The following is a 22867-nucleotide window of genomic DNA, read 5'->3' on the forward strand; positions in this document are numbered from 1 at the left end:
CTCATTTGCATATTTATTTCCACTGTATGAAAACTATTCTGTAGAAACTAGCAAAACATCACAATTTTAAAATTTCCCTAATTTGTGTCACAGAATACATTATTCTCTTTCATGCATTTATATCAACTGTATCATGATTTTGAAAATTAAATTTAAAAAACATATCATCACTGAAATGATAAGACCTTGTATCTGAAATTTTGGGGAAAATTACTTTTTTTGATTAATGGTCAAATAATGGGTTAAGTGATGTCTTGTCCAGATCCTAACTGTCTTACCCCCAAAATGAAGCCACCACGGCATGTTAGAGGAAAGGCTATCCCATTTGCTATAGTGTTTTGGCTGCCATGTTTCTTTGGCTCTCCTGAACATTAGACAGTTTGCAAATACGAGGTCTTGTCGCCCCAGCGACGATATGCAGGCCCATATTATGATTATGATTATGATTTCAGATATGAAGATGTGAAGATATTTAATGTATTGCTACCGCTGTACTTCATGATATTTTTGTTTGTGGGTTTTTGCTAAATGAAAAGGAGACTTTGGTTCTCACACCACTTTTGCAATATTCAATGTCAAATTGATTAAAGGAAATCTCTCCCCTAAAATCTAAATTTGAGAGGTATGAGAGCATGTCCTAAGAACTCTAGAGAAAATTCTATCCCATCACAAAAATGCCCAAAACTGACCCAGTACAATAACCTACAATGTCAGTAAACTCAATTTCTGTGTACAGATACACTTTAAATTCAATGTTTGCACATAAATCATTAGTTAAAAAAACTGAAATTCTCCTCAGCATTCTCCATGGCACTCTATTTTTCTCTCTCTCTAAACATTTTTCTGAATGTCAGTATTTGATACTGTGATCAGTGTTGATTTGGTAATCAGCTTTTGTCTCAAACAAAATATAACTTACAATGTAATGCAGGGACCGAGGTGGAAGGTGGTGGGAGGGACATGGGGCTGCAGCCCCCTCCCAAAGTTATTATTATTATAATTATTATCACTCGTTAAAAGAAAAGAAAATATCTATAAAAAGGGGGAAAATCACAACACGCATGTATTTCCTCTTCTTCTTGTATAAAGGGGGAACATTGACCTCAATTTCCATCGGCCCTTCTACCCTCAAAAATGTCCCGCGGCCCATGCAGTGGGTTAGAATGGGATATTACATCGTATATTATGTGTAAATGTTCAAGTGGACACCACTTAGGGATCATATAGATTTTGTGGACACCTAACTTTCAGGTTTCTAACTTTCTTGATAAGATAATGAAAATTTTCTTATGAAATATGAAAAATCATGCAATTCCAAGAGGGATTAATTTTGCCAGATACCGAGAAACCATTTATGAAATAGGACAGAGCATACCATTCTAAGAGGAATTTGAAGTTTATTTGATGAAAATCAATATTGGAATTGCAGAGATATAAAAAAAACCAACAACAACAAAGTAAAACATTACAATTGTAAAAAAAAGTTGGGTCCCACCTTTTATTAGGATTACTCTTTTTTTCTTTTTATATCTCAGCCATTTCACAACTAATTTTCATGAAATAAACATTGAATGACTCTTGAAATTACATGCTTTTTCATATTCCATAAGAGGTTTCTCATTATCTCACCAAAAAGTGTTAGAAACCTGAAATTTTGGTCACAACCAAAACCATACAATCCCTTTAACAGCAACTTTGTACTGTGTATTGTTCTTTCTAACAGTGGGTTCCACTGTACAGTGTGTCAATGAAATATGTGACTTCTCAATGAGTTAAGTCTGTTGTTTATCATTCTTGTCCACAGTGGATACTACTATACCTACTGTAGACTGTCCCGATGGTACAGGAGTTGGCATTGAGTTAGGTCTCACATCCACTGCGGTATTTTTCGAGGCTCCAACAGCAACAGATGACTCAAATGTAGTCAACATAGCCTTTCAAAGTCACACACCAGGGGATACTTTTTCAGTTGGCTCAACACAAGTGACATACATTTTTCAAGATCCAAGTGGAAACCAAGCTAATTGTGTATTTGAAGTTACCGTTTTCACAGGTAAGTGTTATGAATAAAAAATGTTTCATTACTAAATCGTGATTAATTCTTTTATCGTGTTACCGCCAGCTGCCATTAAGCTTGCTATACATAAACAGGTTCCAATGGTTTGCTTGTTTTTAAGAAACCTGATGGCTTTTATATGTAGTAGTTTGACATCACAAACATTTCAGGTTTACAAAATTATGTGAATCCTGAATTTTAAAACAAAGCTTTATGTTAAAATGCCATTATGTGCCATCTCATGTATATTTTACTCCATCTTTAATAATCTATAGCATAAAAGTTGAATTTACATTAAATTCCATGCATTGAACTGCATGTAGTCAGGCTTTCATATCTGTTTGTTTTTTTTTTTTCAATTCATTTGGTCAAAGAAATCAGATTTAAGGGGTTTGAGGTTTGCTTTTTTGTCACATTTGCATTTTTTATTAATCAGTGTTATAATATGTTTCATAGGGTGCGTAGAATAAAATCTATTTTTCGATTGAGCCTCAATCTGATCTATAAGTTTGCATTTTTTTTGTTAATCAGTGTTATGATATTTTTTTTAGGATGCGTAGAATAAAATTCATTTTTCAATTGATCCTCAATGAACAAACAATAAAAGATATTTTTTTTTTTTTCATTTGTGTGAAAAGTTCAAAGTCCGTTATTTTATCCTGTATGGGGCCCTATACAGTAGTCCACGAGTGCCCCCAATATGCTTTTGTGTTGAATAAGCTGATAGGAGTCATGACTATAAAATTGCTTTTCCGATGGAAGTAGTACACAGCAGAGATGCCCAGGACACCAATGCCAGTTATTTTGGCTTATTTCGTTCCGTTTTGTGAAGAGAGCATTTTAACAGAAGTCATTGATTCATACAGTCAAATCATTGTTAGAACGTATTTTACTTTCATTTAGATATATATCAACACAAGCAGATGTGGCAGTACCGTTCCCTGCTTGTCTTTTTTTTTTCAAAGATTTTGTCATTAAAATCATACCATGAAGAGTAATAATAATGTCACAATAGAGGAATGCATTAAATGCCAATTGCCTTGATTTTAATTCATATCCCTGACAGAGGCGGAGGCCCCCAAAAATTTGGATTTTGAATTAAAATCAAGGAGATTGGCATTTAATGCATTCCTCTATTGTAACATTATTATTGCTATTTCTAGTACTGCCAATATGCGCAGCAATTACAATGTTTTATCCCATGAAGAGTGTTGTACATAGTGGAAAAAGGCAAGGAAAAATCAATGTATATGACCATAAATCGGAGCCACGCAACAGCATTGTCAATCTATAATTATCCATATCAAATTTTTCCCCATAGCATATACATGTTCACTGTTAATATCATTTGATATGCTATAAATCGTATGCATGGACCACACTTACGCATGTTGTCAGCTACCTTTCGGCTATGCTCAGATTCTATCGTTCCTGTCCTTGATAAGTCCACACAGATAACACACATTTGATACACAGTATTATTGCCCGTATCAGGCATCTGAGCTGTGGTTCTATAAAATTGTACTTCCCTCGTACTACGCGCGGGGTTACGCGCCAGCAGGGAGAAGAGGAGCAAATTTTCCATATTTCCCTCTCTACCTGATACTCAAGAGACTCCACCCCCAAGCACCTTCTGATCTGGATATTCTCCCGCCTGAAAACCCGAGCAAACAAGAGACTCCAACTTTACACACCCTTAAATTGCAAGCTTCGCACTTGGCGCACACATCACAAGCGTCAAGCGTGAATTTTTCCTTGCAGCTGGGGGTCCAGGGCCTACTTAAGGGCCCTGGAACTTCTAGAGTTCTCGGTGCGCTCTTGTGCTATCTAAGGCTTATTTTCCACTATATGATGACACTAAATAAGAAATCATTTCAAGCTGGAGACACAGAGCCAGGGCGGGAGAAATTAAATCTCAAGCGGGAGAACAGGAGATTTTGCAAAATGGGCTATTGGCGGGAGATCTCCTGTCGAAAGCGGGAGAGTTGGAGTCTCTGGATATCAGTAACAAAAGGATCTTCATATCAATAATTATTATGTTCCCACTGGTGCAACACTATCTTCAAAACGAGTTGTAGTAGACCTTCAATACAAAATTAGTTGTTGCATGCTTAGAATCCCAATTTGTGAAGCAAATATTGTGTTAGCTTCAATAATAAGCTATGCTCTGGTGCTGAATTTCACCCACTCTTTGGCACAAACTTTAAAGGATGTATCTCAGTGAGCGATGGTTGTATGCAAACGAATGCAAAATTTGAGCAAATTCAAGTTTTCATCAGATGGAACTGTTGAGATTACAAACCATGATGAAATTGTATATTTCTAGAAATTCACTACATTCACAAATATTTGCCACTTCAGTGAGATATGTGTGTACCCCTATAACTGATTTGATATGAGTAGGGATTTCACATGTGTTGGCATTCAGATCACATGATATGAATGAGAAAATTTTCTATATTTCTGATGCTGTGATTAAAATATGGTTGGAAATGTTACATCTTTACTTCAAGTCTATAAATCTCACAAAAACTGCTTACTTTCAGTGCAGGATATTGTCACATACAAGTATACTCAACATAATAATTAGAACCTGCAATTGTATGTATATAGTGCATTCAGATGGAAAAATATGTAGGGCAATGAGTTCTAGTCAGAAGTAACTGATGCTTACGATGATAGAAATGAAAATTTCATATTGCATTATAGACTTGTAACAAAATGTAAGTTAACGTGGAAGAAACTGTCCATGTGTATAATTCATTTGATATATCACATCCTCAATGATTTTCATGTAGATATTTGAAGAGATAGTGACACATTAAAAATGGGTAAAATGAGCATTGTTTTCTGAATTTCTTTCAGTGGACACAACACCGCCAGTTCCAACTTGTCCAGCAAATATAATCAGAACTATTGAGCTGGGTCAAACATCCATCGTAGTGACATGGATTGAGCCAACTGCAACTGATATTTCTGGTGTGGCCAATATCGTGTCACGTACCAGTAATTCTGGTGATAGTTTTTCTCCAGGAACAACCGATGTGATCTACACTTTTGCTGATGGCAGCGGAAACACTGCCTCCTGCACGTTTGCAATTACAGTACAGACACGTATGTATTCATTAATTTTCCTGAACTTCCCATCACATTTGGAAACACTTTCTGTTCATGTTATAGCTGATCCTGACGATACTGATGCCAGAATGAACCCAGGCTTTATATATTTTATTACTGTGCCATACTTGTCTTTGAGAATAAAACGAAAGAAGTTAATATTGAAAATTCTGATTATACAGTGTATCCTCATCCACACGTGTCTACTGGGGTATTGTGTATGTGAGGGATCACTCTCAGGTCAGGTGGCCAGCTGAGCATTTGGCTGTTCGGTTGAGCCTCCAAGATGAGGTGGGGCAGACCGTTTGTTGAGTTTTCTGTTGCAAAATTTTGTGGATCAAACTACTCCCTCATAAGAGTTTTGTATCTCTGGATTGTATGACATACTGTAAAAGTGGATATTTTCGCACGACTAATTTTTCGCACTCAGCCTGGCAAGAAGAGTTTCGCGTGTGTTTAATTCCGCGGATTCAAGACAGCCACAATTGGGACATGAGGCAGGTAAAAATATTCGTGTGCTTTTATTTTTGCGCTCGGTTCTGGTTGCATGAAATGCGTGAAAATTTCAACACCGCGAAAATCTCCACTTTTACAGTTAAGTTTTGGCATGTTTCACTGTATCATAGGTAGATGTGCCAGAAACCTAATTTCATCACTATTGAGTATATGCGTTATTACCAACCTGGTAACTGCAACTTTTCCTGAAAATCAAACATAATGTTGTGGAGCGAACTTCTCTCTAAACCCTCAGTTTTAAAGTAATTCAATTGAAATTTAGTCCATGTGGTGAATGAAATGTGTACTTGTGCATGACAGTACAGACACATATGATTTTATTACTTACATATTTTGTATACTCATATCTGATTATTATAAGCTATTTCCATTTACTTAAACATTGATCAAAGAAATTTTAGAATGGCGCCATATTTTCCAGTTCAAACTGTGTTTCCTTAAGATGAAAAAATATTATGTATATTATATATAGCTGTCAAGTTGGTGAACAGAATTGTAACTTGTGTTGTATGTTTTAATACTGAAAATTAGAAATCTCCAGCGAGTGTCGTTTTCCCAACTAGTCATGTATCTCAACTGAAACGAGAACTAGTGAGTTTAGCTCTTTCTTACTACACCACCTGACATATCTTTGTATTTGAGAAATCACACAAGGATATAGAAGGAGATTCTACAATGTATATCATATGGAATTCACATAAACAATGGAATGTGCATTATTGTCACATGTCGTCTTTGATTTGTACATGTACATGCAAAATGTATCAGGTATCAGGAAGGGAGGTATAAAAAAGGACTATCAACCATGATCTCTTGAGTTATCATTATCTGATAAAAATCTGATATAACACACACAATCATCAACTGAATATCTTGCAGTTATTAATGTACATTCTCATATCAAAGTCTCTTTTTGCACAGTGAAACATATGCTACACCTTCGAAGTAGATCTACAAACTAAGCCACTTGCCAGAATGTGATGTACTGTTTTAACAAGAAAGACAGGCTATTAAAGTCTTATTTTGTGTTCTTTCAGTTGATTCAACATCACCAGTGGGAGAATGTCCAAGAATTATATTAACCTCATGGTGATAATGCAAATAATTTCACATAGTGGTAGATGAATTGTGAGCCCTTATGAGTTCTGTATTTTGAGGTTCAATCAGTCTCAGACCGTTGTGTTCAGCTCCATCTTAATACACAAACTGACATTATTACCCAATATCCGCCGATCTACTGGATATCCCGTACTTTGCACAAATGCTGTGAACGCCGATCTATGGGATAATCAGTCACAGAAATGGCTTGGACGGTGATGTCATAGAGCTCATTATAGCCTGTAAACTCTGCCCTGATATCCCACATTCCTTTGCATCACTTCCTGTTATTGATTTCATTTGGATTTGCATTCATTGCACTGCGAAGGTTTCCAGTAGGCTGCTAACAGAATAGGTCTACGTCTATGTGAGATCATAACACTTGCTGTATGTGTACGTTTAGGCCTACTTTACTCTACGTAGCCCCATTCATAGAGTCTATGAGTTGATATACCATGCACACTAGTCTGCATAGTGCAGATATTTGAGGTATTATTTGCTATTTCTTCATATTTGTAAGCATTAAACTATATGAGTCATATACCATCAGAAAACTTACATTATGAAAATTTCAAAATTGATAGTTGTTTTCCTGCATAAGGGCTATGGATATTTTTCATTAGTAGTTTCCTTTAAATGAGCAATGTGATTATTCATGTGTAAATCTGTAAATCATATGAAAACACTAAAATCATATGATGTCACATAACTCATGACATATGGCACTGATTTACATCTTATCTGAAAGACCGTTTCTTTCTCTTTCAGTTGATATATAGTTTTCCACAATTTTCCTTTCGTAAGTGTTGATGACATCACCTTGAATTTGACATGGCGTAGTTTAGTGAACATACATAAAATAGCAGCAGGCTATTAACAGTCTTTAAACTGCATTACCCAACCAGCAGATATGGCTTAAGCTGACCTTTTCATTTGGGAAATCATGAAAGCATAAAGTGGGATTTTACATTATCCTATTCCCTCCCCCCCCCCCCCCACACACACACCAAAAAAAAAAAAAAAAAAAAAAAAAAATGGAATGCCCATAATATCGCTGGGGTGACATGCCTCGTATCACAAGTTTTGGTGAAAATTATGATATTCATTGATATTAAGAAAATTGATAAAATTATGTCCTGTCCAAATCCTGTAGCTCTGTCATCCCCAAAAATGATGTCATCAAGGCATGTCAAAGAAAAGGCCATCCCCTCTAATAAAGTGCTTTGACTGCCATATATTTTTTTAATTATTTGCTCTCCTGAACATTTAACATTTTATAGATAGAGGTCTTATCGTCCCAGCGACATAAGTGTCACATGTCATCTTTGCTGTGTACATGTGAAATGTGTCAGGTATGATTGAATATGAAATTGGTACATGACTGATAAATAGTTGCAGATATGCATTAGTTGTAAGTACTAATGACATGGCCCCTATGTACAAATGGTACCTTGCATATGCATATATATTTGATGTAATATAAAAGCAGGAAAGATAACTGGTTTCATATATTATATCCTTTCAGAGGATACAACAGGACCTGTGGTGACTTGTCCACCGAATATAGTCAGCACTGTTGAGCTGGGTGTAACATCCACTGCAGTGACATGGAACCTGCCAACTGCTACTGATGTCTCTGGCGTGGCCGTTTTTCAGTCATCCACCCATTCCCCTGGAAGTACTTTCAACATTGGAGCAACTGATGTGACATATGTCTATGCTGATGGTCTCGGAAACACTGGCAGCTGCACCTTCAGAGTTACAGTACAGACACGTATGATTTCATTACTTACATATTTTGTATACTCATCTTTGATTATTATAAGCTATTTCCATTTCCTTAAATATTGATCGTAGAAATTTTAAAATGGTGCCATTGTTTCCAGTTCAAAATGTGTTTCCTTAAAATGAAAAAAATATTATGTACGTTAGATATATTATAGCGGTCAAGTTGGTGGACAGAATTGTAACTTGTGTTGTATGTTTTAATAGTGAAAATTAGAAATCTCCAGCGAGTAAGTTTTCCCAACTAGTCATGTATCTTAACTGATCCGAGACCAGTGAGTTTAGCTCTTTCTTACTACACCACCTGACATTGCCTTATATTTGAGAAAATATGCAAGGATATAGAGGGAAATTTGGAATTCAAATAAACAAAGGGGATGTGCATTATTGTCACATGTTGTCTTTGATTTGTACATGTACATGCAAAATGTATCAGGTATCAGGAAAGGAGGTATAAAAAATGACTATCAACCATGATCTCTATAATAATTACCATTATCAGATAACAATCTGATCAATTATCAACTGAATAACATGCAGTTATTAATGCACATTCTCATTTCAAAGTCTCTTTTTTCACAGTGAAACATATGCTACACCTTGGAAGTAGATCTACAAACTAAGCCACTTGTCAGAATGTGATGTACTTTTTTAACAAGAAAGACAGGCTAATTCTTATTTTGTGTTCTTCCAGTTGATTCAACATCACCAGTGGGAGAATGTCCAAGAACTATATTCACCTCATGGTGATAATGCAAATTATTTCACATAGTGGTAGATGAATTGTGAGCCCTTATGAGTTCTGTATTTTGAGGTTGAATCAGTCTCAGCTGAAAAGAGACCCATTGTATTCAGCTCTATCTTAATACAGAACTTTATCCGCCGATCTACTGGATATCCCTTACTTCGCCCAAATGCTGTGAATGCCGATCTAGGGGATAATCTGTAGCAGAAATGGCTTGGACAATTGTGTCACATAGCTCATTATAGCCTGTAAACTCTGACCTGATATCCCATATTCCTTTGCATCACTTCCTGTCATTGATTTCATTTGAATTTGTATTCACTTTGGAGGATTACAGTACTATGTGAGATAGAAGAATGCTGTACGTGTATGTACTTTACACTAGCCCCACCCATAGAGTCTATGAGTTAATATACCATGCACACTAGTCTGCAGAGTGCAGATCTTTTAGTTATCATTCCCTATTTCTTCATATTTGTAACCATTAAACCATATGAGTTATATACCATCGAAAAGCTATTATGAAGATTTCAAAATTGATAGTTTTCCTGCATAAAGGCTGTAGTTTTCATTAGTGTTTTCTTTTAAATGAGCAATGTGATTATTCATATGTAAATTTGTAAATCATATGAAAATACTAAAATCATATGATGTCAATTAACTCATGACATATGACAATAATATCTTATCTGAAAGACCATTTCTTTCTTTTTCGATTGATATATAGTTTTCATATTGATTGATTTATAGGTTTTGTAAATGTTGGTGACATCACCTTGAATTTGACATGGCACAGTTTAGTGAACATACATAAAATAGCAACAGGCAAACAGTCTTTAAACTGCATTACACAACCAGTGGATTAAGCTGACCTTTTCATTTGGGAAATCATGAAAGCATAAAGAGGGATTTTACATTATCCTATCCCCCCCCCCCACCCCCCACCAAAAAAAAAATGGACTGCCCATAATATCACGAAGGTGACATGCCTCATATCACAAGTTTTGGTGAAAATTATGTTATTTATGTTATACGTATACTGAACTTGATGTGAAACCATGTGTTTCGTCGCACATCGGCACATCCACACACAGCGCGGCATTTAGCGATCGTCGTTATGGCAGACTTTCCGATCCAGTCAGGGGAAAAGAAAATTGGAATACTTACAGGAAAACGATGATGTTTAAAATCCACTAAAATGAAATTGCCTGAAAACAACATATGACTATGTTTTATTGTAAACAATAATTGGAAACACCCTACAAAGTGTTGCACTCGCTCACACAAAAGCTCTCTTGAGAAGATGACAGTATTCCCCTTCCCCTGCTAGGTAGTGGAAGTGTCCATAACCAGCGCATCAAGTTTTTGGAGGTACACATCAAAGAGGTTCTTGAACCTCTTTGGTACACATGCACCAAGGAGGTACTAGGCGAGCCTAATACCTCCTTGCATGCACTAGCTACACATTCATTGCGAGAAAGTAATCAATCAACGCTGAACATTGCGTAGTTTTGGAATCTTTATCGTGCTGGTGACCAGCTTCGTATTTCGGCATGATTGTGTCGTAATGTTATGTTTAGAGCCTCTAGGTCTCATACGTCAGCGAGTTTATTTCAAAATAGCTAAAAGAGGGAGATTGAAAAAATACGAATTATGATGGAAAATCACAAATTTTGGAGCTGCCAATGGTTGGGTGATTTTGAGGAAAGTGTCATTAGTAATGACAGTTTCCTCCTTTGTATTTCTTCGTTTTTATTTTTGCTTTATAACTTCGCTAAATAACATGCTATGGTGCAAATTCAGACTGCTTTCTAGTTTAATACTATTGATGACCAAATCAGGGTACGTACAACTCATTTCAGATGCTTGTCTTTTTTGTAAATAGCATTGTGCCAACCAGGGGCGGATCCAGGAATTCTGTAAGGGGGGGGGGGGGGGGCACAACTAATATTTTTGGTGCTACTTCCGGGTTTCATTTCTTTGTTTCTTTTTATTTCTTTTGTTTCTACTGAAAAATAAAGGGGGGCGTGCGCCGGCTGCGCCCCCTCTAGATCCGCCACCGACAACATTACTGTTTTTTACTTCAAATTACTGGTTTTTAGCTTTAGCATTACTGATTTGAGGTCTGAGAGGTTCGCATCTCTGGTATAGGCCTATTTTACTGTATCCCCAACCCTCAGAGTCTCTGAGTTAATATGCCATGCACACTAGTCAGCAGGGTGCCGATCTTTGAGTTATTTTTCGCTATTTCTTCATATTTGTAAGCATTAAACCATATGAGTTATATTCCATTGCAAAGCTATTATGAAGATTTCAAAATTGACAGTTTTCCTGCATAAAGGCTGTGGATTTTTTTTTTTTTATGTAGTGGTTTCTTTTAAATGAGCAATGTGATTATTCATATGTAAATCTGTAAATTATTTGAAAATACTAAAATCATATGATGTCACATAACTCATGACATATGACACTAATCTACATCTTATTTGAAAGACCATTTCTTTCTCTCTTTCTTGATATATAGTTTTCTGTAGTTTTCAGTAGTTCTGTAGTTGATGACATCTCACATCTGACATTTGACATGGCACAGTTTAGTGAACATACATGAAATAGCCTCTACCAGCAGGCTATTAACAGTCTGTAAACTGCATTACACAACCAGCAGATATGGCTTAAGCTGACCATTTCATTTGGGAAATCATGAATGCATATAATAGAGGGAGTTTACATTATCCTATCCTTCCTTCCCCCCCCCCCCCCCAAAAAAAAAAAAAAAATGAAATAAAATAGAAACTGGAATGCATATAATATCACTGTGGTGACATGACTTGTATCACAAGTTTTGGTAAAAATTTTGTTATTTATTGATATTCAGAAAATCAGTAAAATCATGTCCTGTCCAAATCCTCTACCTGTGTAATCCCACAAAATGAAGTCATCAAGGCATGTCAAAGGAAAGGCCATCCCATCAAACAAAGTGCTTTGACTGCCATATTTTTAGTTTTTGCTTATCGCCCATACGACAAAAGTGTCACATGTCATCTTTGCTGTGTATACATGTGAAATGTGTCAGGTGTGATTCAATGAAGTTAGTACATGCCTGATTGATACCGTAGTTGCAGATATGCCTTAGTCATAAGAGCTGATGACATGGCCCCTACTGTATACGCTGTTATTTTCGCGTACAGATATTTTCGCGAATGAGGAGGTCATAGACATTTTCGCCAGATGTTGTTTTCACGAACTAACGCCGACACTAACATAAATGCGCTATTGCTATAGGACATGGAGACATTTTTGTGTGTTGTTAAATTCATGACCCAACTGAGATTCGCGAAATTCGTGAAAATTAAACCCTTGCGAAAATAACAGCTTATACAGCATGTAAACGGTTCTTTGCATGTGCATAAATATGAATGTTAGATTTTATTGTTATGTAAAGCAGGAAAGATAACGTGTTTCATAATTGTCTCCTTTCAGAGGATACAATAGGACCTGTGGTGACTTGTCCACCAAATATAGTCAGCACTGTTGAGCTGGGTGTAGCATCCACTGCAGTGACATGGAACCTGCCAACTGCTACTGATGCATCTGGTGTGGCAGTTATTCAATCATCCACCCATAACCCTGGAAACACTTTCAACATTGGAGTAACTGATGTGACATATGTCTATGCTGATGGTAGCGGAAACACTGGCAGCTGCACCTTCACAGTTACAGTACAGACACGTACGATTTCATTACTTACATATTTTGTATACTCATCTTTGATTATTGTAAGCTTTTTCCATTTACTTAAACGTAGATCATTGAAATCTTAGAAGGGTGCCAATTTTTCCAGTTCAAAATGTGTTTCCCTAAAATGTAAAAATGTTTTATGTATATCATGCTGTCTAGTCGGTGGAATGAATTGTACCTTGTGTTGAATGTTTTAATACTGAAAATTAGACATCTCCAACAAGTAAGTTTTCCCAACTTGTCATGTACCTTTGAAACGGGAACCAGTGAATTTAGCTCTTTCTTACTACACCACCTGACATTGCTTTAGATTTGAGAAAATATGAAAAGATATAGAGGGAGATTTGGAATTCAAATAAACAAAAGGAATGTTAAGTATTGTCACATGTCGTCTTTGATTTGTGCATGTACATGCAAAATGTATCAGGTATCAGGAAGGGAGATATAAAAAAGGATTTTCAACCATGATCTCTAGAGTTATCAATATCCAATAACAATCTGATATAACGCACACAATTATTGACTATATAACATGGAGTTATTAATGTACATTCTCATTTCAAAGTCTCTTTCTGCACGTTGAAACATATGCTACACCTTGGAAGTAGATCTACAAACTAAGCCACTTGTCAGAATGCGATGTACTGTTTTAACAAGAAAGACAGGCTAAGTCTTATCTTGTATCCTATTCAGATTAGTTGATTCAACATCACCAGTGGGAGAATGTCCAAGAACTATATTCACCTCATGGTGATAATGCAAATAAATTTCACATAGTGGTAGATGAATTGTGAGCCCTTATGAGTTCTGTCTTTTGAGGTTGAATTAGTCTCAGCTGAAAAGTGACCCATTGTGTTCATCTCTATCTTAATACACAAACTGCCGTTATTAACCCATATCCGCCGATCTACTGGATATCCCGTACTTCGCCCAAATGCTCTGCGACGAAGGTGTCACATGTCATCTCTGCTGTGTACATGTGAAATGTGTCAGGTGTGATTGAATGAAATTGGTACATGCCTGATCAATAATTGCAGATAAGCCTTATTCATAAGTGCTGATGATACGGCCCCTATGTAAATGGGACTTTCCATGTGCATATATATGAATGTTTAATTATGATGTAATATAAAGCAGGAAAGATAACTGGTTTCAAATTATTGTATCCTTTCAGAGGATACAATAGGACCTGTGGTGACTTGTCCACCGAATATAGTCAGCACTGTTGAGCTGGGTGTAGCATCCACTGCAGTGACATGGACCCTGCCAACTGCTACTGATACATCTGGTGTGGCAGTTATTCAATCATCCACCCATAACCCTGGAAACACTTTCAACATTGGAGTAACTGATGTGACATATGTCTATGCTGATGGTAGCGGAAACACTGGCAGCTGCACCTTCACAGTTACAGTACAGACACGTACGATTTCATTACTTACATATTTTGTATACTCATCTTTGATTATTGTAAGCTTTTTCCATTTACTTAAACGTAGATCATTGAAATCTTAGAAGGGTGCCAATTTTTCCAGTTCAAAATGTGTTTCCCTAAAATGTAAAAATGTTTTATGTATATCATGCTGTCTAGTCGGTGGAATGAATTGTACCTTGTGTTGAATGTTTTAATACTGAAAATTAGACATCTCCAACAAGTAAGTTTTCCCAACTTGTCATGTACCTTTGAAACGGGAACCAGTGAATTTAGCTCTTTCTTACTACACCACCTGACATTGCTTTAGATTTGAGAAAATATGAAAAGATATAGAGGGAGATTTGGAATTCAAATAAACAAAAGGAATGTTAAGTATTGTCACATGTCGTCTTTGATTTGTGCATGTACATGCAAAATGTATCAGGTATCAGGAAGGGAGATATAAAAAAGGATTTTCAACCATGATCTCTAGAGTTATCAATATCCAATAACAATCTGATATAACGCACACAATTATTGACTATATAACATGGAGTTATTAATGTACATTCTCATTTCAAAGTCTCTTTCTGCACGTTGAAACATATGCTACACCTTGGAAGTAGATCTACAAACTAAGCCACTTGTCAGAATGCGATGTACTGTTTTAACAAGAAAGACAGGCTAAGTCTTATCTTGTATCCTATTCAGATTAGTTGATTCAACATCACCAGTGGGAGAATGTCCAAGAACTATATTCACCTCATGGTGATAATGCAAATAAATTTCACATAGTGGTAGATGAATTGTGAGCCCTTATGAGTTCTGTCTTTTGAGGTTGAATTAGTCTCAGCTGAAAAGTGACCCATTGTGTTCATCTCTATCTTAATACACAAACTGCCGTTATTAACCCATATCCGCCGATCTACTGGATATCCCGTACTTCGCCCAAATGCTCTGCGACGAAGGTGTCACATGTCATCTCTGCTGTGTACATGTGAAATGTGTCAGGTGTGATTGAATGAAATTGGTACATGCCTGATCAATAATTGCAGATAAGCCTTATTCATAAGTGCTGATGATACGGCCCCTATGTAAATGGGACTTTCCATGTGCATATATATGAATGTTTAATTATGATGTAATATAAAGCAGGAAAGATAACTGGTTTCAAATTATTGTATCCTTTCAGAGGATACAATAGGACCTGTGGTGACTTGTCCACCGAATATAGTCAGCACTGTTGAGCTGGGTGTAGCATCCACTGCAGTGACATGGACCCTGCCAACTGCTACTGATACATCTGGTGTGGCAGTTATTCAATCATCCACCCATAACCCTGGAAACACTTTCAACATTGGAGTAACTGATGTGACATATGTCTATGCTGATGGTAGCGGAAACACTGGCAGCTGCACCTTCACAGTTACAGTACAGACACGTACGATTTCATTACTTACATATTTTGTATACTCATCTTTGATTATTGTAAGCTTTTTCCATTTACTTAAACGTAGATCATTGAAATCTTAGAAGGGTGCCAATTTTTCCAGTTCAAAATGTGTTTCCCTAAAATGTAAAAATGTTTTATGTATATCATGCTGTCTAGTCGGTGGAATGAATTGTACCTTGTGTTGAATGTTTTAATACTGAAAATTAGACATCTCCAACAAGTAAGTTTTCCCAACTTGTCATGTACCTTTGAAACGGGAACCAGTGAATTTAGCTCTTTCTTACTACACCACCTGACATTGCTTTAGATTTGAGAAAATATGAAAAGATATAGAGGGAGATTTGGAATTCAAATAAACAAAAGGAATGTTAAGTATTGTCACATGTCGTCTTTGATTTGTGCATGTACATGCAAAATGTATCAGGTATCAGGAAGGGAGATATAAAAAAGGATTTTCAACCATGATCTCTAGAGTTATCAATATCCAATAACAATCTGATATAACGCACACAATTATTGACTATATAACATGGAGTTATTAATGTACATTCTCATTTCAAAGTCTCTTTCTGCACGTTGAAACATATGCTACACCTTGGAAGTAGATCTACAAACTAAGCCACTTGTCAGAATGCGATGTACTGTTTTAACAAGAAAGACAGGCTAAGTCTTATCTTGTATCCTATTCAGATTAGTTGATTCAACATCACCAGTGGGAGAATGTCCAAGAAGCATATTCACCTCATGGTGATAATGCAAATAATTTCACATAGTGGTAGATGAATTGTGAGCCCTTATGAGTTCTGTATTTTGAGGTTGAATTAGTCTCAGCTGAAAAGTGACCCATTGTGTTCATCTCTATCTTAATACACAAACTGCCGTTATTAACCCATATCCGCCGATCTACTGGATATCCCGTACTTCACCCAAATGCTCTGAGTGGCGATCTACAGGATAATCTGTAGCAGAAATGGCTTGGAGAATGGTGTGATATACTTGGAAGCTCATTATAGGCTGTAAACTCTGACCTGATATCCCACATTCCTTTGCATTACTTCCTGTCATTGATTTCATTTGGATTTGTATTCATTGCACTTCGGAGGTTTGCAGTAGGCTGCTGACAGAATAGGTGTACATCTATGTGAGATCGAACACTGATGTATGTGTACCTGTACATACTTTACTGTAGCCCCACCCACAGAGCCTCTGAGTTAATACACCATGCACGCTATAGTCCGCAGAGTGGAATACGTGAAATAGCCTCCAGCAGCAGCCTATTTAACAGTCTTTAAACTGCATTACACAACCGGCAGATATGGGTTAAGCTGACTTTTTCATTAGGGAAATCATGAAAGCAGAAAGAGAGATTTTACATTATCCTATCCTCCCCCCCCCCCCACCACCTAAAAAAAAAAAATAGAATGCCCATAATATCACTGAGGTGACATGCCTCGTATCACAAGTTTTGGTGAAAATTATGTTATTTATTTATGTTCAGAAAACCAATAAAATCATGTCCTGTCCAAATCCTCTAGCTGTGTAATCTGCCAAAATGAAGCCATCAAGGCATGTAAAACGAAATGCCATCCCTTCTAATAAAGTGCTTTGACTGCCATATTTTTAGTTTTTGCTCTCCTGAACATTTGACATTTTGTAGATACGAGCTCTCATCGCCCCAGCGACGAAAGTGTCACATGTCATCTTTACTGTGTACATGTGAAATGTGTCAGGTGTGATTCAATATGAAATTGGTACATGCCTGGTCAATAGTTGCAGATATGCCTTAGTTGTAAGTGCTGATGACATGGCCCCTATGTAAATGGGACTTTCCATGTGCATATATATGAATGTTTAATTATGATGTAATATAAAGCAGGAAAGATAACTGGTTTCAAATTATTGTATCCTTTCAGAGGATACAATAGGACCTGTGGTGACTTGTCCACCGAATATAGTCAGCACTGTTGAGCTGGGTGTAGCATCCACTGCAGTGACATGGAACCTGCCAACTGCTACTGATGTCTCTGGTGTGGCTGTTATTCAATCATCCACCCATAACCCTGGAAGTACTTTCAACGTTGGAGTAACTGATGTGACATATGTCTATGCTGATGGTAGCGGAAACACTGGCAGCTGCACCTTCACAGTTACAGTACAGACACGTACGATTTCAATACTTACATATTTTTTATACCCATTTTTGATTATTGTAAGCGATTTCCTTTTACTTAAACATAGATCATTGATATCTTAGAAGGGTGCCAATTTTTCCAGTTCAAAATGTGTTTCCCTAAAATGAAAAAATGTTTTATGTATATCATTTATAGCTGTCTATTTGGTGGACAGAATTGTAACTTGTGAATGTTTTAATACTGAAAATTAGAAATCTCCAAAAAGTCAGTTTTCCCAACTTGTCAATGTATCTTTGAAACGGGAACCAGTGAATTTAGCTCTTTCTTACTACACCACCTGACATTGCTTTAGATTTGAGAAAACATGAAAAGATATAGAGGGAGATTTGGAATTCATATAAACAAAAGGAATGTTAATTATTGTCACATGTCTCTGATTTGTGCATGTACATGCAAAATGTATCAGGTATTAGGAAGGGAGGTATAAAAAAGGACTTTCAACCATGATCTCTAGAGTTATCAATATCCGATAACAATCTGATGTAACACACCATTATTGACTATAAATAACATGGGTTATTAATGTACATTCTCATTTCAAAGTCTCTTTTTGCACAGTGAAACATATGCTACACCTTGGAAGTAGATCTACAATCTTAGCCACTTGTCAGAATGTGATGTAGTGTTTTAACAAGAAAGACAGGCTATTAAAGTCTTATTTTGTATTCTTTCAGTTGATTCAACATCACCAGTGGGAGAATGTCCAAGAATTATATTCACCTCATGGTGATAATGCAAATAATTTCACATGGTTGTAGATGAATTGTGAGCCCTTATGAGTTCTGTATTTTGAGGTTGAATCAGTCTCAGCTAAAAAGAGACCCATTGTGTTCAGCTCTATCTTAATACACAAACTGACATTACCATATCCGCCGATCTACTGGATATCCCCTACTTTGCCCAAATACTATGAATGCCGATCTAGGGGATAATCTGTAGCAGAAATGGCTTGGACAATCGTGTCATATAGCTGATTATAGCCTGTAAACTCTGTCCTGATGTCCCACATTCTTTTGCATCACTTCCTGTTATTAATTTCATTTGGATTTGTATTCATTGCACTTCGGAGGTTCACAGTAGGCTGCTAACAGAATGGGTCTACATCTATATGAGATCGAACACTGCTGTATGTGTACGTATAGGCCTGCATACATGTTCTTTACTCGAGCCCCACCCATGCACATAGAGTCTATGAGTTAATATACGAAGCACACTGGTCCGCAGAGTGCAAATCTTTGAGTTATTATTTGCTGTTTCTTCATATTTGTAAGCATTAAACCATATGAGTTATTTACCTTTGAAAAAGCTATTATGAAGATTTAAAATTGATAGTTTTCCTGCATAAAGGGTATGGATATTTTTATGTAGTGTTTTTCTTTTAAATGAGCAATGTGATTATTCATATGTAAATCTGTAAGTCATATGAAAATACTAAAATTATATGATGTCACATAACTCATGACATATGACACTGATTTACATCTTATCTGAAAGACCATTTCTTTCTCTTTCAATTGATATATAGTTTTCCACAATTTTCCTTTCGGAAGTGTTGATGACATCACCTTGAATTTGACATGGCGCAGTTTAGTGAACATATGTGAAATATCCTCCAGCAGCAGGCTATTAACAGTCTTTAAACTGCATTACAAAACCAGCAGATATGCGTTAAGCTGACTTTTTCATTTGGGAACTGATGAAAGCATAAAGAGGGATTTTACATTATCCTATCCCCCATCCCCCTCCCCCCCCCCCCCCCCCCCCCGACAACAGCAACAACAGAAAAATGGAATGCCCATAATATCACTGCGGTAACATGCCTCGTATTACAAGTTTTGGTGGAAATTATGTTCAGAAAACCAATAAAGTCATGTCCTGTCCAAATCCTCTAGCTGTGTAATCCGCCAAAATGAAGCCATCAAGGCATGTAAAACGAAAGGCCATCCCTTCTAATAAAGTGCTTTGACTGCCATATTTTTAGTTTTTGCTCTCCTGAACATTTGACATTTTGTAGATACGAGCTCTCATCGCCCCAGCGACGAAAGTGTCACATGTCATCTTTACTGTGTACATGTGAAATGTGTCAGGTGTGATTCAAATAAATGGGTACATGCCTGATCAATAGTTGCAGATATGTCGTAGTCTTAAGTGCTGATGATACGGCCCCTATGTAAATGGTACTTTGTGCACATACAATGTATATGAATGTTACATTTTATTGTAATATAAAGCAGGAATGATAACTGTTTTCATATATTGTATCCTTTCAGAGGATACAACAGGACCTGTGGTGACTTGTCCGACAAATAGAGTCAGCACTGTTGAGCTGGGTGTAACATCCACTGCAGTGACATGGAACCTGCCAACTGCTACTGATGTCTCTGGTGTGGCTGTTATTCAATCATCCACCCATAACCCTGGAAGTACTTTCAACATTGGAGTAACTGATGTGACATATGTCTATGCTGATGGTAGCGGAAACACTGGCAGCTGCACCTTCACAGTTACAGTACAGACACGTATGATTTCAATACTTATACTTATCTTTTATTATTATCATAAGCTAATTCCATTCTCTTAAACATTGATTTTCATAGAAATTTTAGAATGATGCCATTTTTCCCTATTCAAAATGTATTTCCTTCATGAAATATAAAAGCAGTATGTATATTAATAGCTGTCAAGTTGGTGGACAGATTTGTAACAATCTGATATAAAATATGTAATCCTCAGCTGAATAACATGCAGTTATTAACGTACATTCTCATTTCAAAGTCTCTTCATTTCACATTGAATCATTTGCTACACCTTGGAAGTAGATCTACAAACTAGATCCATGGTTTAAACCATGGTTTCATTTGTACCACCTTTGTGAATTCGGGCCAAAGAGTTTATTTACCATCAGAGAGCTTACATTATGAAGATTTCAAAATTGATAATTGTTTTGCTGCATAAAGGCTATGGATATTTTTCATTATTGGTTTTTTTAAATGAGCAATGTGATTATTCATAGGTAAATCTGTAACTCATATGAAAATACTAAAATCATATGATGTCACATAACTCATGACATATGACACTTATTTACATCTTATCTGAAAGACCCATGTTCTTTCTCTTTCAATTGATATATAGTTTTCTATAGTTTTCTTTTCGTAAGTGTTGGTGAAGTCACCTTGAATTTGACATGGCACAGTTTAGTGAACATGTATGTGAAATAGCCTCTAGCAGCAGACTATTAACAGTCTTTAAGCTACATTTTAATACACAACCGGCGGATATGGGTTAAGCTGACCTTTCCGTTTGGGAAATCATGAAAGCAGAAAGAGAGATTTTACCTTATCCTATCCCCCCTCCCCCCCCCCCACACCCCCTCCCCGCCCCCCCCCCATAAAAAAAAAAAAAATGGAATGCCCATAATATCACTGGGGTGACATGCCTCGTATCTCAAATTTTCAGTGGTGAAAATTTCATTATTTATTGATATTCAGAAAATCAATAAAATCATGTCCTGTCAAAATCCTCTTGCTGTGTAATCCCCAAAGTGAAGACATCATAGCATGTCAAAGGAATAGCCATCCCATCTAATTAAGTGCTTTGACTGCCATATTTTAAGTTTTTGCTCTCCTGAACATTTGACATTTTGTAGATACGAGGTCTCATCGCCCCAGCGACGAAAGTGTTACATGTCATCTTTACTGTGTACATGTGAAATGTGTCAGGTGTGATTCAAATAAATGGGTACATGCCTGATCAATAGTTGCAGATATGCTGTAAGTGCTGATGATACGGCCCCTATGTAAATGGGACTTTGTGCATATACACGTACAATGTATATGAATGTTAGATTTTATTGTAATGTAATCAGGAAAGATAACTGTTTTCATATATTGTATCCTTTCAGAGGATACAACAGGACCTGTGGTGACTTGTCCGACAAATAGAGTCAGCACTGTTGAGCTGGGTGTAACATCCACTGCAGTGACATGGAACCTGCCAACTGCTACTGATGTCTCTGGTGTAACCGTTTTTCAATCATCCACCCATACCTCTGGAAGTGCTTTCAACGTTGGAGTAACTGATGTGACATATGTCTATGCTGATGGTAGTGGAAACACTGGCAGCTGCACCTTCACAGTTACAGTACAGACACGTATGATTTCAATACTTATACTTATCTTTTATTAGCATTATGTTTTCGGGTCGTCCGTCCGTCCGTACGTCCGTACGTCCGTCCCATTTTGTTTTTGTCGATATCTCAAGAACCGTGAGGTGGTTTTACATCAAACTTGGTATGAGGGTATATCCTGGGGGGATAATACTTTGTTTGGATTTTAGGGTCACAGGGTCAAAGGTCAAAGGTCACATTTTATTTTGTGAAAAAAAGGTTGAAATTTCGTGTTTTTCTCCATATCTCGCAAATGGTTCAAGGTATCTTCATGGAACTTAGTATATATGCATGTACCGATGGGCAGTGATTATCTAGGGAAGTTTGGGGTCAAAGGCCAAGGGGTCAAAGGTCAAGGTCAACTCCTCAAAATATCACTGCTTTCCTTATATTTATGCAATGCCTGAAGGATTTTTTTTTTACTTGATGTATGCATGTACAAAGTGTATAACCCAATATATATTCTGTGGGACGTTTCTTGCCAAAAGGTCAAAACGTCAATAGGTCAAAGGTCAAGGGAAAGTGCTAAACTGCACTTCTTCCTCCATATCTCAAAAGTAACTCAAGGTATTATCATGAAACTTA

At 36.7% G+C, this 22867-nt stretch overlaps 1 protein-coding gene across 1 annotated transcript in view; it reads left to right on the forward strand.

Moving 5' to 3' along the window:
• LOC140233293 (uncharacterized) overlaps window positions 1-22867 on the forward strand; it is a 177877-nt gene that overhangs the window by 50210 nt on the left and 104800 nt on the right. The window contains exons 24-32 of the mRNA XM_072313402.1: window positions 1805-2053; window positions 4922-5170; window positions 8313-8561; window positions 12798-13046; window positions 14230-14478; window positions 15662-15910; window positions 17836-18084; window positions 20385-20633; window positions 22019-22267. Coding sequence (XP_072169503.1) covers window positions 1805-2053; window positions 4922-5170; window positions 8313-8561; window positions 12798-13046; window positions 14230-14478; window positions 15662-15910; window positions 17836-18084; window positions 20385-20633; window positions 22019-22267 — 2241 coding nt within the window. The remainder of the gene's footprint in view (window positions 1-1804; window positions 2054-4921; window positions 5171-8312; window positions 8562-12797; window positions 13047-14229; window positions 14479-15661; window positions 15911-17835; window positions 18085-20384; window positions 20634-22018; window positions 22268-22867) is intronic.

The sequence above is a fragment of the Diadema setosum genome, chromosome 9 (genome assembly GCF_964275005.1).
Source record: "Diadema setosum chromosome 9, eeDiaSeto1, whole genome shotgun sequence".
NCBI lineage: Eukaryota > Metazoa > Echinodermata > Echinoidea > Diadematoida > Diadematidae > Diadema > Diadema setosum.